This window comes from Hordeum vulgare, chromosome 4H (assembly GCF_904849725.1).
Source record: "Hordeum vulgare subsp. vulgare chromosome 4H, MorexV3_pseudomolecules_assembly, whole genome shotgun sequence".
NCBI lineage: Eukaryota > Viridiplantae > Streptophyta > Magnoliopsida > Poales > Poaceae > Hordeum > Hordeum vulgare.
The window spans coordinates 558,889,997-558,914,330 of record NC_058521.1 but is presented as its reverse complement, the minus strand read 5'-3'; the positions used below and the strand labels follow the sequence as shown (position 1 = coordinate 558,914,330).

Here is a 24,334-nt window from a genome sequence, read left to right as displayed (position 1 = left end):
CCCCTCCCGGTAGAACTCTGGAACCCATTCGTCATTCCCGGTACTTTACCGGTAATGCCCGAAAACTTTTCAGAAGCCAAATGGATACTTCCTATATATCAATCTTCATCTCCGGACCATTCCGGAGACCCTCGTGACGTCCAAGATCTCATCCGAGACTCTGAACAACATTCGATTACCAACATCAATAATTCAACTATACCAAAAATGTCACCGAACCTTAAGTGTGCAGACCCTACGGGTTCGAGAACTATGTAGACATGACCGAGACACGCTCCGGTCAATATCCAATAGCGGGACATGGATGCTCATATTGGATCCTACATATTCTATGAAGATCTTATCGGTTGAACCTCTATGTCAAGGATTCACACAATCCAGTATATCATTTCCATTGTCCTTCGGTATGTTACTTGCCCGAGATTCGATCGTCGGTATCGCCATACCTATTTCAACCTCGTTACCGGCAAGTCGCTTTACTCGTTCCGTAATATAAGATCTCCTGGCTAACTCTTTAGTCACATTGCTTGCAAGGCTTGTTTGTTATGTTGTATTACCGAGTGGGCCCCGAGATACCTCTCCGTCACACGGAGTGACAAATCCCAATCTTGATCCATGCCAACTCAATGGACACCTTCGGAGATACCTATACAACACCTTTATAGTCACCCAACAATGTTGCGACGTTCGATACACACAAGGCATTCCTTCGGTGTCAGTGAGTTACATGATCTCATGGTCATAGGAATGTATACTTAACATGCAGAAAACAATAGCAACAAAATGACACAATCACATGCTACGTTTGTAGTTTGGGTCTTGTCCATCAGATCATTCTCCTAATGATGTGGTTCCGTTATCAAGTAACAACACTTGTCTATGGCTAGAAAATCTTAACCATCTTTGATTAACAAGCCAGTCAACTAGAGGCTTACTAGGGACAGTATTTTGTCTATGTATCCACACATGTACTTATGTTTCCATTCAATATAATTATATCACGGATAATAAACGATTATCTTGAAACATGAAATATAATAATAACTATTTTATTATTGCCTCTTGGGCATATTTCCAAAACCCCCGACGCCCTCCTGGAGGTAGGAGAAAGATCAACTCAACTGAGTTCTATACAGTTTTGTCTGTGTATGCAGGAACTAGAGGGCGACGACGTGGTGCGCGTGCTGCGGACGTGCATACACTTCTTCCACAGCAGCTGCATCTGCACCTGGATGTGCGCGTACTCGTCGTGCTCGGTGTGTCGTGCGCACCCGGAGCCGGAGAGCGTGCGGGCGGGCGAGGCGACCCTATCGCCGCCGTTGTCATAGCTACGCCGGTCCGCGCCCATCCTCCAATCGAGCGTGGAGAGCACAAGCACCTCCATGCGGATGTAGGCGGTCGGGGCATCGCCGTCCTCCAGTGGATTCGAGCGGTCGCGGCCTGTGGGCAGGCCGCCGGTGTCCGGGGACGGGCGGGGCGACTTCCGGGGCGGCGCACGGCGGATGTAGACGACGGACGCGGAAGTTTCCGTGTGAGTTGAGCTCCTGCCAACTGCTTTCTCTCGATACAGGGCACCGTAGAAACGAACGCGAAAACTGTGTTTTTACAGATTGGGAGGAGCTTTTTATCGTGCCCCTCAAAAAAAAATTACATGTTGGGGTCGTTTACGGGTTCTGTCTAGACCTTTTTTTCGCCTAAAACTGTAAATCGACGGTTATTTTACAGTTTCGCGAGTTATACGGGGTCTACTAGAGATGCTCTTAGATAATCAATTAAACATGAGCAATATTTGGCTATAAAGACCTAAAACGTCTTACAAAAGTTTACTGGGTAGTAGTAGGTTTTACTTTGACAAAGCATACACGTAGTTTCAGTTGTTTCTATTCATGAGCAATCTTTAAAAATTATGCTTTGTAATGTGAACTTTGAAACACGATACATGTTTCTACACATGATTAGTGAAGTTTCACGCATGTTTGAAAATTGTTTCAAAATACAAATCCATAATTTTTATTTTCAGAAATCTCGCCACAAAAGAGGTAATATGGTTCAAGCCACCTGCAACGCAGACTACTGATTTCAAAGACATGATTTTTTGGGATTTGAATCAATTCAAATGCAAATTGCTCTCGGAGAAGAGAACGCGCATACCATGAAAAGGCAAAATAAATAAAATATGGTGGACATACTTTATGGGCAGTGCTACGCATCCGTCGGATGATCTTTTTAAAGGATCGGCCAGGTTATAGCCGTCGGATATGGCATAATCGTGCAGTCATGCTATGTCTTCCACCATCACAACAAAGTTGGCGTTGCCAAAACTTCCACAAAATAGGTCTTGTTACAGAAAATTTTCACGACGATGACAACCTCTCACACCAGTCGCTCCTTCGTCGTTTTCTATAACTAAAGTTATGTTTCTGAAATATGACTCATGTTACAATGTCTGATCACTCACTCTCTAATGTCGGGCACTCCTCCAGTGTTGCAACTCGGACTATGTTTCTGAAACAAAACCCTGTTACGAAAAAAAAAAAACTTGACCATCAAACCATTTTTTTCTTTGTGAAACAAAAGATGTGTTCTAAAAACCTTTTGAAACAAGAACCCAATTGCAAAAGAAAAAAAATTCACCACCGAATCTGAAACTAGTCATGTGGTGCAGAAATCTACTGAAACAATACCTTTATTACAGTTAAAAACTGATTGTGCGGGACTGATTTATGAAAAGCGTGAACGTTCGGTCAGAATTGATCAGACGGTTAGGCAAGCTGCGGATGCTCGCATGTGCATCAACCGGCTAGACCGAACTGATCAGACGGTTAGGCAAGCTGCGGATGCTCGCATGTGCATCAACCGGCTGAATGATAGTGTTTTCCATATTTTATTTGCACATGGCCCCTCAAATTAGCAAAGTTCTCTGGTCACCATCTGCTAGCAAATACACATGAAAACTTCAATACATTAGAACATATAATAATATTAAACAAGTGGGCGAGTCTCAGAGAACAGAAGTTGTCCAGAATTAAGTAGAGGACGGACGTGTGTGTACAAAGACAGTTGTTCTTTTATATGGCCTGCTTCCTGATGTTTTTTGGAAATTCAAGCCATTCCGTGACAGTTAAGGTGTTGCCTCCCATGTAGGATCTGGTTTTTCTTTCAGTGCAGCATCAAAATAATGCCAGGCACTGAATCTAAAGTAAGCTCACCTACATGCCCATGAATAAATAAACATGAAGGATGATCGAACATTACACTGACCCGTGTTTATCTGGATTAATCAGAGTTTTCACTTGTTCCACCCCGGTAAAATGCTTTTCTAGAGTGCACTGGATCAGCATTCACTGATCAGTCATTAGATGAAAATGTAATTGTGAAGTTACATTCATATATGTAAGCACAAGATGATTAATTGTCTCTGTAATGTCTAGAGACGAATCAAAGCCCCAACACATATGATGCAGTGTGATTTAGGAGGTTTGTTCCCAACAGGGGGGCATACCTGATCTGAGCAATTCGATCAAAGTGACTTAAATGAGGTTTCACAGACATAGAGATCAAGAAGAACATCCCCGCAAAAAAAAATCAAGAACATTGTAACACTTGCGCATGGATGCAAATAGTGGCATTCACCAGTCAAGATTGTGGTTGTCCTTACAAAGCAATGCAAGTTTGAGTGGCACTCCCATCAGACAGGATCTACTAAGCTGGTAAAGTGCCTACAATTAAGATCAATAGCATGATTAATTAAAATCACCGAAACTAGATGTTTCTTAAATCAGCAGCCATGCATGCCATGATGTAGCCCGGACGACATCTTAATACAACTGAACGAAAGAGAAACAACCTTCGCAGCAGCTTCTTCATAAGCAAACCGAACCATAGCATGACATCTAATACGACCAAGCGAAAAAGAAACAGCATCCACAGCATGCTCGAAGATATTTCCCCTGCCCAAAATATCCTTCATAAAATGACTAAGTTACCCTTCATCGTGCATGGCCAGATCATCCCGCCGCCCCACTCGACACTGCCACGAGAATTCCTGTTCTATTGATCAACCACATAAAATGGATCGAGTTAGCTGCACGTCTTCAGATGGTTAATCACTCATGCCGCATCGTCCCTTAATACTCCCTCCGTCCCAAAATAAATGTCTCAAGTTTAGTGCAATTTTGTACTAAAGCTAATACAAACTTGAGACATTTATTTTGAGACGGAGGGAGTATATGACTATAAGATGGCCTTGCCTCTGTATCAGCCTGTGCAGATGCACACCCATCAATAAATTTCAGTAAACGCGCAAAGGACTCGTGATGGCTTATATGCTGATTGGAGTTTATTTGCCAGGGTAAAAGATGAATATTCCGTGGGTGCATTTCATGTACACTTTTATAATGCAAGTAGTTTGGAATTTCCATCATATTCTGAACATAGATAAATGATAGGTGTTACCTCTGTGATGGCCATGATGCACTTCACTTCTTCCTTCACCTCTTCTGTACAACTATATGCACCTTGGACATTTTGCTGCTCAACATACCAAATGTTTAGATCCCCCTTGCTTCATGCCAGCCAGGCCATCTCCTGCTTCACCAGAGTGAAGTAACATAAAAAATGTCAGTTTCAATTCCAGGGCTAGCTGGGAGTGTGAAAGGTTGTTGTTGTTAAAAATATCTTAAACATAACAAGATAAATTGGAAGTGGGAGGCAAGTGCAAAAAATCAAAGCACATAACTGAACTTTTTTGCAGGGAAATTCTCAAAATATCAATGAAATTCATGAGTGCCAAACATCCCCTAAAAGATTAAGCCATGGAGACTTAAGGAAGAAGCAAGTTGCAGATTCATTCGCTATACCAATGTAATATTACCAGGCCATGCTGAATTGCTTTCAATGATGTTTCATAGTATTACAAAATACTCCCTCCATAACTTAATACAAGACATTTTTTTAGAGGAATACAAGACGTTTTTTGACACTATGACAGTGTCAAAAAATGTCTTATATTAAGTTACGGAGGAGCGAGTGCTAACTTTTAAGAACACTTTGTTCTCAAACCTAGAGCTGGAGTGAAAGTGAAGAGATTTTGATGAGTCTGGAAGGGTTTCTAATCTTAACACTAGTACATACTTCCATTCTTCATGGGAAGATGGAAATGGTGAACTGACCGTGATTGCTTCTTTTTTTCTCAATTTACTTGCAGTTAACTGTCTTGGTTGTAGGTTCATACCACTCTATGACTAGCATTTTCTTTCATTTTTTTCTTGCGCTGTAGGCAAAATGTGAATAACCTCCACTTCAGTTACTTACAGGGCTGATAGGTGGTGAACTTTGTAAGTAGTTTTTATCATAGTGTCGTAAGCATTGAGAATTGTGTTCATCATAGCTCTCAGGTATACTGTAAGTATTGTGGTACTCAGGCAGGAACCATGTTCCAATTGTGCTGCCCAGAAGATTTTCATCCCTGTTATAGCTTCATCGAAGATAAATGTATTATGGCAAGCGCAGCCTTCCAGGTTGGTTTTACCTATTCATATAAATCTGTTTGTTGTGGCAGATAAAGAATAATTCCGCACGTATCTCACCCTATTCCAACTTGGTCGGTTTACTATTGCTTTGTTTGTATCATGTCTTCTGTTTCTACAGTTAATTTGTTGTTGGACACCGGTGATGATCAGGCAAGGGTTTCTTCCTTTGTCTACTGTAATGCAATAAAAAACCTTTCTGCCGAGAACACTACAGTGCAATATTCAAGAAACAGAACCCATGTTTGATATTCTATTTGAACGTTTCAAAAAGAAATTCTATTTGAATAAAAGAATATATCATGCTCTCAGAGTTTTGTCAGTCAATGTCATAAGTAGGAGCATTGATTTCGCTTCATATGATGACACATGAGTATTGCCGCCAACCACTCCCACTATCATGGCTAAATCTAACAGGAACAACTTCAACCAAAACCAGGGGAAAAAAGAGTGGCCCGCAATGAAAAGCGGCACGGCAAGGCGCACAGATCACCTTTAGTAATATCGTACTGACTTGGGACGAATTATTCTCATTGTAGTTTCGTGTATACAGTTGTCCATACAAGCAGTTATCCATATGGGCAACGTCTAGCTTTCACTCGATCAATGGATGGCAGTAACCTTAAGGGAGAATTTGAGGGAAACTACAAGAATCATAAGTTGAAGTGGACAAACTATGATAGTAATGATGGAAAGCTATGACTCTTGTGAATGACGTGGAACAGTACTTCATGGCACTATGGCAGCTATCAGTGCAGAATGAAATTTACATCATTTCCATTTGGCTGCTGCCACCCCTCGTTTTTGTAATAAAACAATAGGAATTTATGCACATGTAGAGATATGGTGGCATGAAACATGAAGGTTAAAATACAAACTAGGTTGCTTGTAATCTAAGAACAGAGTACGACAGCACCACCTACGTACACTGGTAATTAAAGGGGAGGATCTCATTGCTTGATCTTGGCCTCAAAGGCATATCTGTGTTCAACATATACAAAAATCAAATTCGTATGTTTAGTGAAAGTTATAGGCATACTGGCTTCTAATACTCCGTATATACTAATACTAATAGAAATAAAGCAAACCATACATAAATACTTTCCACCAGTCCAGAAGAATGATGTGCTTGGTTGCTGATAATCCATATGTCTACTATTGCATGGTTGTTTAAGTGAATAGAACAAACAAAGTGAATAGAACAAACAAAGTGATGAGACCTCACCTCTAGCACCTAATCAATCCACACATTCAGTTTTGCCCACCTACATAAAAGTAAGAAATTGCATAAGCATTTTGCCACTCACCAATATGGCTTTGGCTAACCATCACAAGCCTGCACCATGGGTATTTAAGATACATATAACATTCAAGCATAGAAAATAAAAATACCTTGCTTGACTCCAAGTAATGGCAGGACTCAGCTCACCAAGCAAAATGCACAAATTGGTAGTGTTATTGAAGCCTCGATGGAAGAAAGCGTGAACATAAGATGGGTACAAATTGGATAAGGCAAGCCACATGAGCTGATGTTTTTCAGCTTTCAACATAACCGGAGGTCTTGTTGGATATGGTTAGGACTTGTTGAAAAGAAAATTCAGAAGGTGAAAGTCAGCCAAACCCATAGGGGTCCTGCTTGCGTCACCTCCATACCTGGTGGTTTAACAAGACAAGGAAAATGCACAGTTGTATGACTTTGCTTGAGAAAACACACAACTCCCGATCACCTTCAGCATACTGGGATGCCGAAACCTCTCAACTAAATTGTTTTTTTCCCTCTTCCACCGTGGAGCTGAAGTATCGTTTATTTTGGTTCATAATAAATAGCTAGAATACATTGTAACTATAACCAATAAACATCAAAACTGAACTGACCACAGGATAGACGGTTAAAGATTTACGGCAGTAATTTGCACATACAGATTATTCTGCAAAGTCAGAATCTGAGCTTTCTGTGGTCATGTAGCAATTACATGGACACTGAGGAGTCCTACCATTGCTACCTGTTCACAGCCAGAAAAGCAATCTGACATCTAATGCATTAAGTTATCAATCAATTCTACATGGAGCTCATAGCACGAGACATCGCGGCAATCAATTTCTCCCTTGTTTGCTGTTCAGAGCCAGGGGACTTGATAACGAAGGAATGCACAACTGTCCCATTGTTGGATGTGATCTTTGATTCGCCCACTTTGACTTCTGCCTCTTCAAAAGCTTGGAACACATTCTTTACTGGATAGTTGTCCATAGGTGACATTACACGAACAAGAACCTCATCTTGCACCACCTGGATATCTACTTCTGGCCTAGGTGTTCGGACCATGCGGTCTGGCATACCAGACTCCAAGAACATGTCTCTCTCTGACTCCATCTCTTTGAGCTTCTTCTGGAGATCAGTGATGTGCGTTATGGCATCTCCCAGGAGTGATGCTTTGTCCATTTTTGAGATATTGGGAACAACAGCTCTCAGTGCATAGAACCTCTGGTTGAGTTTTTCCCTCCTTTGGCGCTCAGCCTCAACATGGTTGAGTGCCTCTACTCTCCCATTTGCTGGTTTTCTTCCCCTCTTTCTTGGTTGCTGGCCCTCCATTGCAGGGGGCACTTGGTCCTTACACAAGCCATCGACACTGCCATTCTCCCCACCCAACAGAGCTGCTTGTGAAGTCAAAACACCAGATTTTGAACTAGACCCTACACTAAAATCTATATGCCTTGGTGTCTGTGACTGAGGTGGTGGCTGTGTCAGTATCTGCTGTGAATTCTGAAGCTGAAATGGGCTCACTCCAGGGCTATGTGCAGCCCCATTGCTACGTTGTGAAGTCTCACTTTTCACAACTAGAATACCATTGCCAAATTTCTGGTGATGAGAATTCAGGCCTCGAGCCTGACTCCATGTGAAGTTCTGCAAACCTTTCCGGACATTGGGGAGTAACAGGCTCTCACCACCACAATTCTTCTGCATATCCCATGGCCTTTCGCTCATCTTTAATGGAACTGCTCCTGTGTTGACTAAAGGTCGGCTCAGATTCAAATCCTTCCCGAAAATCTTAGCCAACCCGGGTGATATTTGAGCAGAACCATTCTCATCATGCTTCCCAGATGCTGCCTTCTTCCTGCTTTCCCCTAGAAACACAGACCTTATGGTTTCCAGAGCTTCAGCACTCTCGAGCACATTCTGCATTGAGCCTAATTCAAGTACACCAGCTTCGAATGGCAGTAGCACAATAGTCCTAAATCCTGCTGCACTTGCAAGGAATCCACGATAGCAATAATTCGAGGGGGAAACCTTGTGCGGATTGTTAGGAATCCAAAGGGGTGCACCTGTTGCAAACACTTGCCCAGGGCCACCTACATGTCGTGGAAATGCAAAGTACATAGATGCTAGGAAGAATAACTCAGTGTCAGTCACCTGGTCAATTCTGAGAGCATCATCCTCCTCATCAGCCCCAGCAAATGCTGTATGCAGTCGCTCCAACACTCGCTTACGCATCCTTTGTTGGCTCAGTGAAGATGCATCATGAATATCGCCACGAGTAGTCGAGTTCATCTCATTATCATGGGGTTCACGGCAAGACCCGTCACCCCAGCCAAGGACAAGTTCACCGGATCTGGTGCGGGAGAGTTGCCAGAAGATGGCGTAGTTCCAGCAAAGGCTTTGACCATCAGCTTCAACCAGGTCCTGGAGTTTATTTTGCAAGCCCACCAACACAGACGCTGCTACAAGATTTTCAGATATGGCGCCTCCACCTTTTGTCAGATATGTGAAGGCATCTAAGCCCAGCACAGAAGCACAAAGGGATTTGTCCTCCTCAGTCCAGGACCCTTTGGTGACTTCCTCCTCGATCTCTGTCTTCATCAGTACACTACCTGTTCAAAATGGTAGGAGTCAGGTCACATGAACAAAATAACCACATATAAAAAGGAGAATGCAAAACAAGGAGGATTGCACAAGCGTGCGAGCTAGCGCCCTACGCCGGTAATCACTGCCACATCAGCCCCGATGTCATCGTGGCCAGGAGCAGAGAGATGCACATCTGATGCAAAGTGGTCAAATTGTGTGGTGGTGTCGCATGCTACGACGTAAAAGCGTATCTCCCCAAAAGATGAGTGTATTTCCTTTGATTTCGAGAAAAAAACCACTCACTTTTGATAAAGAAAGTCGCACAGGACCACCCAAATTCCAAGCAACATGCAACAAGCCTAGTGTTGTACTCCCTCCGTTCCTAAATATAAGTCTTTTTAGATATTCCACTAGGAGACTACATACGCATCCGTATGTAGTCTCCTAGTGGAATATCTAAAAAGACTTATATTTAGGAACGGAGGGAGTACCAACTTTCAATTTTACCATTTATGGAAAAGGTGAAATGTGTCCAGTAACTACTTACTACTGAGAAAAACAGGGGATTCTTGTGGCAGGAACTGCAATAATCTTACAGTCATAATCCGAATAGTACTCCCTCCGTTCCTAAATATAAGACCTTTTAGAGATTCCCCTATGAACTACATACGGATGTATGTAGTCATATTTTAAGATGTAGATTCACTCATTTTGCTCCGTATCTAGCATATAGTGAAATCTCTAAAAAGTCTTACATTTAGGAACGGAGGGAGTACCATTCTAGCTATGCTTATTTTATGATAATAAAGCGCATGCAAACGAACAGCTTATCATGTCGTCTCCACCTTCAGGATGAAGCCATTAGCAGCTTAAAACATTTTTTTCCGAATGCTTGGCATCACAAGATCAAACTAAAGGCTGCTGCATATTTTATTACTTTATTATTAAGTAATAGAAATGGCGATCGGTAAGGCACTGGATCTACAGCGGATCTGGATCTGGATGGTGCACCGGCACACCAAGAAATTGTGGACGTCAGTGGGGACTAATCAGTGGATGGGAACAAGCTCATACCTTTAAATCCAGTGGCCAAAGGTTGCGGCTTGCGGGCGGGGGAGGGACAAGCAGGGACAGGGACGCTATGAACATGAACGGGAACGGCGAAGGTGGAGAGGTTTGAGGGGGGGCGTCAGCGTCAGCCGGCGGCCGTGGGGTATGGGCACGGCACGGCACGGCGGCGGCGGCTTGTTGTAGGCCACGCGGCCACGCGGTGGAAGACGCACGCTAGCTGTAGTGATGTAGGTCGAGATTGGTAGGTCAGGAGTCGGGAGTCGGGACTGGCGAGGGGAAGAGGAAAGAAAAGGTACGGCGAAGGAACCGGCTCCTCTCACCGTCTGACCTGACGTGCCGCTGATGAGGGAGTGAGGGGAGCTCCTCTTCAGCGCTTTTTTTATTATTATTTTTTTGGAGCCGACTTCTTCGGCGCTTCAGGCGCGCCGACGCTGATGGTTCGCTGCTCCATCGCATTTAACAATAAGAAAACGAAAAAGTCGTGAATTCACAAAAAAAAGGATTTTGAAAACAAGCTCATGAACTTGAAAAAAAAGTTCATCAAATTTGTAAAAAGTTCTTTGATTCTAAAAGTTCATCGCTTTAAAAAAAATATTCATCGGATTTAAAGATGGTTCACCGATTTCAAATATATAATCATCGATCTTGAAGAAAATTTATTGGTTTTTTTTAAATATCATGAATTTGAATAAAAAGTTCATGCGTTTAGAAAGAGAAAAAGAAAAAAAAACTGAACAACTTTGTTCCAGGAAAAAATAACAGAAAAGTTCGGTGGAGTGTAGAGGATAAAAGGGAGAAATGTGATTTGGCACAATCAATCGAGATGGCCTACTGGTTAGTGTGCTTTGCTCTGAATAGAGAGGTCATTATTTTGAACCCCAACGGTCGCAGCTTTTTACTTATCAAGAAAGAAAAAGTTAAACGGATCCCTATCTACAAGGAGGGAGGTGTGCTTCAGACGTCCGTTTGCAAAATGGTCTGTAACGGTACAAAATAGGACGGGAGCAACTGTTCATTCGGGGTGGTTTGGCACGCTCTCAGCCGTCATCACGTGTCATGTTTTAAACGTTCAATGCAAAATTTATTTTTTATTTTTCTGCACGCATTCTTTTAGATGCTTTGGGGGCTATTTTTTATTTTTACCTGCTTTCTTATGTTTTGGACCCAGCAAAAATCAAAAGAATGACGCAGAAAAACGCACTATTTTTCCTTCATCCGGAAGCAGCCGTGTCTCTCACAAAAGGGAAATATATGTCTCCTTTCTTTTTCCTTCTATGAGAGACACAAATTTACTTCTCGTAGAGGTATGGATTCGCTTTCTTTAGAGGCACGATCGAAAAGGGAAACAACGTGTTTTCTTTTTTTTATCAGAGGCATAAATTACTTCTTGTGAAGACATAAATTTGCTTTCGTGAAAGGCACCGCCATGCCTTTCGTAAAAAAAATAAACGCGTTTTTTCTATCAGGAGTGGCACGGATTTACTTGTCGTGGTGGCATGGAATTTCTTACGCGAGGGATATGGTCGTGCCTCTCAAAAAGGGAAAACGTGCTCCCAATTCGGTGTTTTTTGTCTCTTTTTTTCTTGAGAAAGAAATTTTATTGAAATTTATCAAAATAAGATTTAGTTTTGAAGATCTCGATACGAGAAATCTAATAGTGAAAACGGTTCAAGATTTAGAGACCGGTTTGAAAGAAAACATTTTGAATAAATAAATCTATGGAAAAAAGAAAAACTCACAGGTTGCGACAAGTCACATAGCAACACTTGTGGCAACCTGGAAAAAAAAAGATTGACCTTTACAAAAAAAAATCTCATTAATTAGTGATTTTGAAATAGAAGATGCCGCTATTAAGCACAACACTTCTTGCGAGGCTAGCTAAGGCAAAAGAGATGGGGCAGCAAAATAACAATAGCCCATCTCAAGGGCAACTCCGATAGATATTTTTAAGAGTGATAATAATAATTGTATAAAAATACAGAATTTCTAATTTCCAGTTGGATAAAATCAATTGACTTTCATCCTTTTTTTGACTGTCTGATCACTATAATAAGATTCGTGCAATTCTGGTTTTTCTCTATCTCTCGGGCTTTTCTCGCTCGTCGCGTCTCCTGGTCTGAGACCTCATTTATTTTTGAAAAGTAGTAGAACGCCCGTGCGTTGCTACGGGTTATAATGCATATACTTTATAAGTGTTTATGATATGAACTCTTAATTCAATTATGCCCCTCAATATAATATGTTACACCTACTGATTTTTTAAATGCACTTTTTTTATTTTTGTTGTTGGTATATTATGGAGAAAAAATTGAGCTAAAAAATATAATTCACTAATTATATATGCATGACCTTGGTATCAAGAATGATTGCGTGGATAATTTTTCTTGCACACATATCCATTTTGAAAAAAGAACAACGTTTATATTTAAAAAATTCTGTGAGCATGTACAATTCGTGAATATATGCATTTAACATGTAATTGTGGAAGAAAAAAAGATTTATAAAAATTCATTTACTAATGAGATAACATATATAATTGATCTTCCAATTTTTTTTGGGGGGGGGGAGGGGAGGGGGGTAGAATGCAAGATCTGTCAATGCAAATCAATACATGCCCACTCTTCTCTTGTAAATGTCTTCTCCGATAGGCCCTACAACCTAGATAGTTGTCGCCTGTCGGAACCAATGGACATCATCTTTCTCAATTATGTGGCAACCTTGCTTATAATGAATCTATAAAACATGGAATTAATCAATGAAAGCATCGTGCAATTGAAGTTTGATAATGATGACCTGCAAGTGCACACGTCTATTGTAGCACTTTTGTGATAAGTGAAGTGTTGAATCCACATGAAGCAAATGAGAATTAATTACAAACCCCGCAACCACACTATCACTTATGTAGTTATGTATGCATCCAAACCGTAGTCTGAAAATAGCCTACCTTAGTAAGTTGCTAGGAAGACAAATAAAAGGATAGTGTTTATCTAAACTACAAATAAGAAATAAAAGACAACAAATTAAAGGAACTAAACTAAGAGAGACTATGCTTGAGTAGTAAAAGTTTTTGAGAGAAATAGAGTCATCACCACAAGTATGATGTTGACAACACATGATAAACATTGCTCCCTAATGTTGGGGAACGTCGCATGGGAAACAAAAAATTTCCTACGCGCACGAAGACCTGTCATGGTGATGTCCATCTACGAGAGGGGATGAGTGATCTACATACCCTTGTAGATCGTACAGCAGAAGCGTTAGAGAACGCGGTTGATGTAGTGGAACGTCCTCACGTCCCTCGATCCGCCCCGCGAACAATCCCGCGATCAGTCCCACGATCTAGTACCGAACGGACGGCACCTCCTCGTTCAGCACACGTACAGCTCGACGATGATCTCGGCCTTCTTGATCCAGCAAGAGAGACGGAGAGGTAGAAGAGTTCTCCGGCAGCGTGACGGCGCTCCGGAGGTTGGTGATGACCTTGTCTCAGCAGGGCTCCGCCCGAGCTCCGCAGAAACGCGATCTAGAGGAAAAACCGTGGAGGTATGTGGTCGGGCTGCCGTGGAAAAGTCGTCTCAAATCAGCCCTAAAACCTCCGTATATATAGGTGGGAGGGAGGAGGCCTTGCCTTGGGGTCCAAGGACCCTCAAGGGGGTCGGCCGAGCCAAGGGGGAGGACTCTCCCCCCCCAAACCGAGTTGGACTAGGTTTGGTGGGAGGGAGTCCCCCTCCCTTCCCACCTCCTCCTTTTTTTTCCTTTTTCCTTTGATTTCTTATCCTTGGCGCATAGGGCCCTTTTGGGCTGTCCCACCAGCCCACTAAGGGCTGGTGCGCCACCCTTATGGCCTATGGGCTTCCCCGGGGTGGGTTGCCCCCCCCCCCCCCCCCGGTGAACTCCCGGAACCCATTCGTCATTCCCGGTACATTCCCGGTAACTCCGAAAACCTTCCGGTAATCAAATGAGGTCATCGTATATATCAATCTTCGTTTCCGGACCATTCCGGAAACCCTCGTGACGTCCGTGATCTCATCCGGGACTCCGAACAACATTCGGTAACCAACCATATAACTCAAATACGCATAAAACAACGTCAAACCTTAAGTGTGCAGACCTGCGGGTTCGAGAACTATGTAGACATGACCCGAGAGACTCCTCGGTCAATATCCAATAGCGGGACCTGGATGCCCATATTGGATCCTACATATTCTACGAAGATCTTATCGTCTGAACCTCAGTGCCAAGGATTCGTATAATCCCGTATGTCATTCCCTTTGTCCTTCGGTATGTTACTTGCCCGAGATTCGATCGTCAGTATCCGCATACCTATTTCAATCTCGTTTACCGGCAAGTCTCTTTACTCGTTCCGTAATACAAGATCCCGCAACTTACACTAAGTTACATTGCTTGCAAGGCTTGTGTGTGATGTTGTATTACCGAGTGGGCCCCGAGATACCTCTCCGTCACACGGAGTGACAAATCCCAGTCTTGATCCATACTAACTCAACTAACACCTTCGGAGATACCTGTAGAGCATCTTTATAGTCACCCAGTTACGTTGCGACGTTTTATACACACAAAGCATTCCTCCAGTGTCAGTGAGTTATATGATCTCATGGTCATAGGAATAAATACTTGACACGCAGAAAACAGTAGCAACAAAATGACACGATCAACAAGCTACGTCTATTAGTTTGGGTCTAGTCCATCACGTGATTCTCCCAATGACGTGATCCAGTTATCAAGCAACAACACCTTGTTCATAATCAGAAGACATTGACTATCATTGACTAACTGGCTAGCCAACTAGAGGCATGCTAGGGACGGTGTTTTGTCTATGTATCCACACATGTAAATGAGTCTTCATTCAATACAATTATAGCATGGATAATAAACTATTATCTTGATACAGGAATTATAATAATAACTATATTTATTATTGCCTCTAGGGCATAATTCCAACACCTAATTGTATCACTAAGCCGCTTGTATATGATCTCGCGTGGGCGGAGCCACTAAAGTATGCATCCCCAATACGGTTACCGCGTACATCGTGCCACCACCGTGCTTCCCCACTCTAGTTATCACAACGATGATTAAGGGGAGTGAACTCCCCGTGGTCACATCCTTAAGTTTTAGGGTTCTCCATTAATCATATTGCAATGACCAGGGACGAAGAGAGAACAGGACTGTCACCACCTACCCTCCATAACCATGTTACTCACCAACATGACTTGCCTCAAGTCCACAAGGGGCTAATGTTGTGTGAGGGCTCTTCACTACACCATGAGACAATAAACACAATACATATAAAGAGAATATTGGCTCGCTTATTTAACAAAGTACTAATCATGCAAGGGTTCATCCAATTCCTCAAGAAACACAACTACTCAAATATCATAGAGGGAGAGAGCAAGTTACAAACCGATGTGAAGCCGGTGAAGCAGAGGGGCATGACAACGCCGGTGGTGGTGATGACAACAGTACCGGTGGTGAAGACTGCACCAGCCCAATGGCCGGTGCGCGTGGTGGAGGTACCCCTTCTTCTTCCTCTTGGCTTGGCCCTTCTCTTCTCTATGGAGGTGGTCTTGGAGCAGCAATGGAGATGGATGACGGCTATGTATGGGAACAAATGAGCACGTCCCCGGCGGCTAGGGTTGTTGGTGCTTATATGAAGGCCTCCCGATATCTCCTTCATTAATGTGGTCATCCAAGGGCTCAAGATGAGCCTTATGTTCTCCTAATCCCTTCATTATAAGCCAAGGATCTCGTGGGAACAATTGGGTACGAAACAGGTTAAGAATCCCGTCTGGAGAGGAACCTTTCAGAGTTGTGTGCATGTCAAACGACCGTTGAAAGGGCCGCACGCGGCCATTTGGAACACCGTCTTTTGTTCTGACCTCTTTCGGTAAAATGATCGTTGATTGTTTGATGATGACATGTTATTTTTTTGTAGAAAATAATTGCACAAGGCTTATTTCGAGAGAGGAACAACAAATAAGAGAAGAGGAAGAAGAAAGGAAATACTTTCACTTTCCATCATTCCTACAAAGAGCTCAAGGGTGAGGAGAAGTGGAAAAGTAGAGAATTTTTTGATGCTTCGAAGAAGAAGAGTGGAGGATGATGAAGATGTCCCTGGTGATGAGAGAAGGAGCCCCACCCACCATTCGGCGACTAAATCGTATAGGCCCAATGGAGTGAAGAAAGTGAAGGGAACCAAGGCCAGAGAGAGTGATCTCAAGGAAGGATTTGATGTCATCGTCATGGCTAGGAGAGAGTATGCGGAAGAAAAAAGATTGATGAAGCTCAAAGAAATGGAGTAGAGGAGTGAAGCCGAGTGCTAGAGGGCGACGACTAAGGAGAAGAGGACGTCAGCCGAGGAGAGGATGGCGGCGGCCTAGGAGAGGAAGGTTGAGCTTGAGGGGAGAAAGGCGGCGATCGAGAAGATGAAGATGGTGGAGGAGAAGGCACTCAAGTTTATGTTCATGGACACATCCACTCTTGAGGCCAAGGCAAAGGCGTATGTTGAGCTTTGTCGTGATGAAATGCTCTTGAAGAAGCAAATGATCATGAGAAGCATGATGTGAGGAAAAATTGGAGGGGGAATGGGAGGTGCTATGGGAGGAGGAATGGAAGGAGGAATGGGAGGTAACATGGGAGGCTACATGAAAATGATGGGTGGTGCCATGAATGGTGCATTTGGTGGAAACATGGGAGGTGGCTTTCATGGCAACATGGATGGTGGCTTCGGTGGCATGGGAGGTGGCTTCAACGATAACATGAGCGGCATGTGAGGTGGTTTTGGCGGCAAAGTAATGAGTCTCATGGGAGGTGGCTTCGATGGCAACATGACTGGCATGGGAGGTGCCTTTGGTGGCAACATGATTGGTGGCATGGGAGGTGCCTTCGGTGGCAACATGAGCAGCATGTGAGGTGGCAAAGAGGTGCTCCCGATGGAGTTAGTGGCAACGAGATTACAACGCAAGAGACTGTCGACAAAGATGCCATCGATGATGATCGTACCACCATCCACAACGGAGAGGACGCGGTTTGAATGATGTCTACGTGCATTTTCATTTGTTGGACCAAGAACTTTGTTTGAGACAATTGACTTTTTCTTGTAGGATTTGGAACTATGGGTGATCAAGCACTTTTGTTGCTAGAATCATGAAAATGCAATGTGCAAATGCGGCGAATGTGCAACAACCATGCGATCGGCGGCCGGTTTCACATCTTTGTTTGCATCATCTATTGAAGTAGTTGGTTTACATCTTCGGTATCATCATTTATTGAAGTTGACTTTTCTTAATGCAAAATACATTTTTTGAAGATGTAAATTTTTTACATTTACTCTTTCACATCTCTAAATTTTCTTCTTTTATTGGTGATGCTCTAAGATCGCTAAACCTAGTGGAATTTGTGGATCCATAAAAAATGGTAAGAGCAACTCCAACCGTTTGATCCAAACGGACGCACACTATGTCCATATTTTGTCCGTTTGAGTCGGCGTGGCGGATATCCGTGTCCACTTTTACAATTGGGTCGGCCCTTGCGCCCAATGCGGCCACGACCCATTTTTAGGCAGAGAGAAAAAACATAATAAACATTAAAAAAATATAAAAACCATCAATTAACATTTAATACCGGCCTGAAAGGCCGGTGATAGTCCACATTACATTAAACATAAAATTTAATTGCACCGGCGCTCGCTGGGCAGCACGTCGCTCCTCCTCCTCAGCTTCGTCTCGCGCTCCATCAGCTCGATCCGTCGGGCCTCCGCGTCCTCCTCCGACACCCGCCGCCACCGCTTAGGAGATGGCGGGGCCAGGGTGGCACGACGTAGTCGCCGGCAGCACAGAGCCCCATGGCCTCTGCTAGCTGCTTCTGGTAGGCCTCCCCCTCCTCCTTGAGGCGCGCTTCCTCCTCGCTTGCACACAGGACGACTGCTGGCGCGTTCTGGTACGCGGCCTCCGCTGCCTGGTCTTCTTCTCACACGACGAGGGGCGACGGCGGTCCAGCCACCACATCACGGACGCCACAGCAGCGCTGCTCCTCGTGCTCTCACGCAAACCATACCTTCCAGTTGGGAGAGTCTGCAGCATAGACGGGATTACATCGTTGCTCTAGTGTCAGCTGCTACCGTCGGTGCCTCACCTCCTCCGTATGCGCCCGTACCGACCACGGCACCGCTCGCACTCGGATCCTCTCCGGATCCAAATGGCAGTCGTGCGACAACGTGACATCAGGATAGGAGAGGGGGACATGGTGCTGCCAGTGCCACCTCGCCTCGTGCACTGCTACGCTCACCCGCTGCCGAGGCGAACAGGAGGAAGACGTCGACGACGAGAGCGTCAGGGACTTTTCGTTGTCTTTGTTGGAGAAAAAACCCATGGTGGCTAGGGTTTTGCCGCCGACGTGGGAGCAACGAGTGGCTAGATGTGTATGGGGACGATTTCTCGAAGAGGATGAGGCCATCCCCCCCCCCCCCGTATGGCCGGATTAAAAAGGACGTTTATGGACCGCTGACGCGTGGGCTCATGGTGGGCAGCCGTCGTTAATGAAGAAAACGCTCGCTTTAACCGGGTGTCACGTGTGGACGGACGCAGATATGAAAAGACGAATGTCGCGTCTATTTCGGGTCCGCATTGACGCATTTTAGACGCAATATTGGGTTGAAAATGGATCCGCACGAGCCCAAAATGGACACGTTTTAAATTTGAATCGGCGTTCACTTTTGTCCGTGCCGATTCATACAAACGCAGACGGACGATTTGGATTGGTGTGTTGGAGTTGCTCTAAGGCGGCTGCTGGTGCTCGGGAAGCCTGGAAGAACACCGACGAGCACGAGGGGATGGAGGCTTTCCCTCTCCGCAGCAGCAGGAGAGAACAAAAGGACGTGGAATTTTGGCTCCCGAGCTTATTTGAGCTGAAGTGCAACGCGAACTAGCGGCTCCATGCGAAGGTGCTCGCCGTCGCCGCTGAGGTGTGCCTGATGGTGGTTCCCCTCTCGTCGCCAAAGCTGGCCTCCACATCGGAGGCAGCCGCTGATGTGTGACGCGGCCCCTCCCTCTGCTTCCGGCGCTCGCCGATCTCCTAGGCGGACTGGGCGGAGGAAGAGGAGGAGTCGGACCCGGTGGAGCTCCCGGTCTCCCTCGCGCCGCAGCAGTTGGGGGCCTTCTTGGAGGCGGCTCGTCCGGCTCGGCAACGCGCGAGGTCGGCGGGGATTAGGCCGGGTTCGGCGCCCCAGCGGCAGATGCCATCTTTGGTCGGCGCTCACTTTCTGGCCGGCGTGCCCCGTCCCTCTTCTGCCCCGACGTGGTCCGGTGCGTCACCCGGGTTATTGTTGTTGAAACGTCGCATGGGAAACAAAAAATTTCCTACGCGCACGAAGACCTATCATGGTGATGTCCATCTACGAGAGGGGATGAGTGATCTACGTACCCTTGTAGATCGTACAGCAGAAGCGTTAGAGAACGCGGTTGATGTAGTGGAACGTCCTCACGTCCCTCGATCCGCCCCGCGAACAATCCCGCGATCAGTCCCACGATCTAGTACCGAACGGACGGCACCTCCGCGTTCAGCACACGTACAGCTCGACGATGATCTCGGCCTTCTTGATCCAGCAAGAGAGACAGAGAGGTAGAAGAGTTCTCCGGCAGCGTGACAGCGCTCCGGAGGTTGGTGATGATCTTGTCTCAGCAGGGCTCCGCCCGAGCTCCGCAGGAACGCGATCTAAAGGAAAAACTATGGAGGTATGTGGTCGGGGCAGCCGTGAGAAAGTCGTCTCAAATCTGCCCTAAAAGCTCCATATATATAGGAGGAGGGAGGGGGACCTTGCCTTGGGGTCCAAGGGACCCTCAAGGGGTCGGCCGAGCCAAGGGGGGGAGGACTCCCCCCCCAAACCGAGTTGGACTTGGTTTGGTGGGAGGAGTCCCCCTCCCTTCCCACTTCTTCCCTCTTTTTTTTTCTTTTCCTTTGATTTCTTTTTCTTGGCGCATAGGCCCACTTGGGGCTGTCCCACCAGCCCACTAAGGGCTGGAGTGTCTCCCCAAAGCCTATGGGCTTCCCCGGGGTGGGTTGCCCCCCCGGTGAACTCCCGGAACCCATTCGTCATTCCCGGTACATTCCCGGTAACTCCGAAAACCTTCCGGTAATCAAATGAGGTCATCCTATATATCATTCTTCGTTTCCGGACCATTCCGGAAACCCTCGTGACGTCCGTGATCTCATCCGGGACTCCGAACAACATTCGGTAACCAACCATATAACTCAAATACGCATAAAACAATGTCGAACCTTAAGTGTGCAGACCCTGCGGGTTCGAGAACTATGTAGACATGACCCGAGAGACTCCTCGGTCAATATCCAATAGCGGGACCTGGATGCCCATATTGGATCCTACATATTCTACGAAGATCTTATCGTTTGAACCTCAGTGCCAAGGATTCGTATAATCCCGTATGTCATTCCCTTTGTCCTTCGGTATGTTACTTGCCCGAGATTCGATCGTCAGTATCCGCATACCTATTTCAATCTCGTTTACCGGCAAGTCTCTTTACTCGTTCCGTAATACAAAATCCCGCAACTTACACTAAGTTACATTGCTTGCAAGGCTTGTGTGTGATGTTGTATTACCGAGTGGGCCCCGAGATACCTCTCCGTCATACGGAGTGACAAATCCCAGTCTTGATCCATACTAACTCAACTAACACCTTCGGAGATACCTGTAGAGCATCTTTATAGTCACCCAGTTACGTTGCGACGTTTGATACACACAAAGCATTCCTCCGGTGTCAGTGAGTTATATGATCTCATGGTCATAGAAATAAATACTTGACACGCAGAAAACAGTAGCAACAAAATGACACGATCAACATGCTACGTCTATTAGTTTGGGTCTAGTCCATCACGTGATTCTCCCAATGACGTGATCCAGTTATCAAGCAACAACACCTTGTTCATAATCAGAAGACACTGACTATCATCGATCAACTGGCTAGCCAACTAGAGGCATGCTAGGGACGGTGTTTTGTCTATTTATCCACACATGTAAATGAGTCTTCATTCAATACAATTATAGCATGGATAATAAACTATTATCTTGATACAGGAATTATAATAATAACTATACATTTATTATTGCCTCTAGGGCATAATTCCAACAGTTATCCCCCGCGGTGGCGCCCGTTCCCTCTGCCGGCGGTAGCCTGCCCATCGCCGGGGCCTGATACGTCTCCAATGTATCTATAATTTTTGATAGTTCCATGCTATTATCTTGTCAAACTTTGGATGTTTTGTATGCCTTTTATATCTTTTTCGGGACTAACTTATTAACTCACTGGCAAGTGCGAGTTCCTGTTTTTTTCCGTGTTTTGACCCTTTTCAGAGGAGGATTTTAAACGGTGTCCAAACGGAATAAAACTTCCGAAAAGATTTTTTCCAGAAGAGAAGATACGCGCCAAACTTGAGAACCAAGGCAGGGGCCAGTAGGGGACTCCACAAGCCCCCTAGGCACGGCCAGGGGGCCCGCGCCTAGCAGGCTTGTGGGCCCCCTGTTGCACGTCTGCCCTACCTCTTCCGCCTATAAACCCAGAAAAATTCCAAAACTGCACGAGAGATCCACGAAAATACTTTTCCGCCGCCGCAAGCTTCTGTCTCCGCAAGATCCCATGTGGGGCACGTTTTGGTGCCGTGCCGGAGGGGGAATTCGGATACGGAGGGCTTCTTAATCAACACCATGACCTCTCCGATGATGCGTGAGTAGTTCACCATAGACCTTTGGGTCCATAGCTAGTAGCTAGATGGCTTCTTCTCTCTCTTGGATCTTCAATACAAAGTTCTCCATGATCTTCACGGAGATCTATCCAATGTAATCTTCTTTGCGCTGTGTTTGTCGAGATCCGATGAATTGTGGATTTATGATCAGATTATCTATGAATCTTATTTGAGTTTCTTCTGACCTCTCTTATGCATGATTTCGTATCCTTGTAATTCTCTTCGAGTTGTGGGTTTTTCTTAGCCAACTTGATCTATGATTCTTGCAATGGGAGAAGTGCTTGGTTTTGGGTTCATACCGTGCGGTGACCTCACCCAGTGACAGAAGGGGTAGCGAGGCATGCATCGTGTTGTTGCCATCAAGGGTAAAAAGATGGGGTTTTCATCATTGGTTTGAGTTTATCCCTCTACATCATGTCATCTTGCTTAAGGCGTTACTCTATTCGTCATGAACTCAATACACTAGATGCATGCTGGATAGCGGTCGATGTGTGGAGTAATAGTAGTAGATGCATAAAGTATCGGTCTACTTGTCTCGGACGTGATGCCTATATGTATGATCATTGCCTTAGATATCGTCATGACTTTGCGCGGTTCTATCAATTGCTCGACAGTAATTTGTTCACCCACCGTAATATTTGCTATTTTGAGAGAAGCCTCTAGTGAACACTATGGCCCCCGGGTCTACTTCACACCATATTTTCAGCCTTACTCTTTTACTTCGTTGCACTTTCCGCCTTCAGATCTCACTTTGCAATCAATCTTGAAGGGATTGACAACCCTTTTATAGCGTTGGGTGCAAGCTCTTTTGTGTTTGCGCAGGTACTCTGGACTTGTCACGATTCTCCTACTGGATTGATACCTTGGTTCTCAAACTGAGCGAAATACTTACTGCTCCTGTGCTGCATCACCCTTTCCTCTTCAAGGGAAAAACCAACGCAAGCTCAAGAGGCAGCAGAACGATTTCTGGAGCCGTTGCCAGGGAGGATCAAGTCAAGAATAGTCTCCCGTCAACGTGCCGATTTCTGGCGCCGTTGCCGAGGAGGATCAAGTCAAGAACTCATCCAAGTAAGTGTCGCAAACTCATCTCTTGCATTTACTTTTTTGCCTCTCATTTTTCTCTCCCCCACTTCTGAAAAACAAAAATTTACAAAAATATTTTCCTTTTTTGTTTGCCTTTCCTTTGCTTGTGGGCTATGTGCCTTCAATATGCTTGCATCTTCGCTTGCTGAAAATCTATTGATATGGATCCTCATCCACTTGCTAATCTCTTTAAGAGATCCAATTATGTTGAACCAATTGCTAGTGAGTTGAGTGCACTTGACTTTCTCTATGGAGTTTTGCTTGAGATGCATGAATCTGAAAATCGTGATGAAAAAATTTATGAAGTGATTCACGAGGGCTCCTTGAATGAAAAGCATGATTGCAATGGTTTGGCTATGAATTCTATTAATGGCAATCATGCTAAAAATATGTAAAACCCCAAGCTTGGGGATGCTAGTTTTGCTTTGTACACTACTTGTTGTAATAATCATGATTGGGACGATGATTTTTCTTATGATCTTGAAAATTTGTTTAAGCCTCATGATGAATTTGATATTTGCAATAATATTGAAAGTGGGTTTGGAGAAGTCATGACTTTAGTTGATGATAATCCCACTATTTTTGAAGAGCGTCAACTTTGCATGCATGTGGATCATGAAAAGAATATCCTTTGTGATAGCTATATTGTTGAATTTGATTATGATCCCACATGTACTTGCTATGAGAGAGGAAAATATTGTGGTAGAAACTTTCATGTTACCAAATTACCTCTCGTTATGTTGAGATTGCTATTGTCTCTTTCTTCTTCCTTGCATTTGGTAACTATTGGTTGTCCTGCCAATTTGTTCTCCTATAAAATGCCTATGCATAGGAAGTATGTTAGACTTAGATGTGATTTTCACATGTTTCATGATGCTCTCTTCGTGTACGATTGCTATCTTTTATGTGAGCATCATTGAATTATCGATGCCTAGCTAAGGGCGTTAAACAATAGCGCTTGTTGGGAGGCAACCCAATGAATTTATCTTTTCTTTATGTTTTGTTGCGTCCACACCATCATAATTCTGTTATGATTTTG

The 24,334-nt window shown here is 44.5% G+C and overlaps 1 protein-coding gene and 1 long non-coding RNA gene across 3 annotated transcripts; both read right to left on the bottom strand.

The window, feature by feature from the left end:
* Positions 1–3,610: 3,610 nt before the first annotated feature.
* On the bottom strand, positions 3,611–6,914 carry LOC123449507. 2 transcript variants are annotated; one of them, XR_006632018.1, is made up of 4 exons: positions 6,754–6,914; positions 6,456–6,509; positions 4,456–4,587; positions 3,611–4,050 (listed from the first exon to the last, which is right to left on the bottom strand). It is a non-coding gene; the product is annotated as an uncharacterized LOC123449507 (long non-coding RNA). The 2 variants fall into 2 exon arrangements; XR_006632017.1 differs by lacking the exon at positions 6,456–6,509 and having other exon boundaries at positions 6,754–6,912.
* Positions 6,915–7,410: 496 nt separating this feature from the next.
* Positions 7,411–10,552, bottom strand: LOC123449506 (transcription factor MTB1-like). The gene is made up of 2 exons (XM_045126752.1): positions 10,444–10,552; positions 7,411–9,395 (listed from the first exon to the last, which is right to left on the bottom strand). The coding sequence occupies exon 2, from the start codon at positions 9,382–9,384 to the stop codon at positions 7,588–7,590; it is 1,797 nt and encodes a 598-aa protein (XP_044982687.1). The 5' UTR covers positions 9,385–9,395; positions 10,444–10,552; the 3' UTR covers positions 7,411–7,587.
* Between the last annotated feature and the right edge of the window lie 13,782 nt (positions 10,553–24,334).

Excerpts from the sequence above, each read along its gene's own strand:
- LOC123449506 (XM_045126752.1), bottom strand. The coding sequence starts at position 9,384 with ATGAAGACAGAGATCGAGGAGGAAGTCACCAAAGGGTCCTGGACTGAG.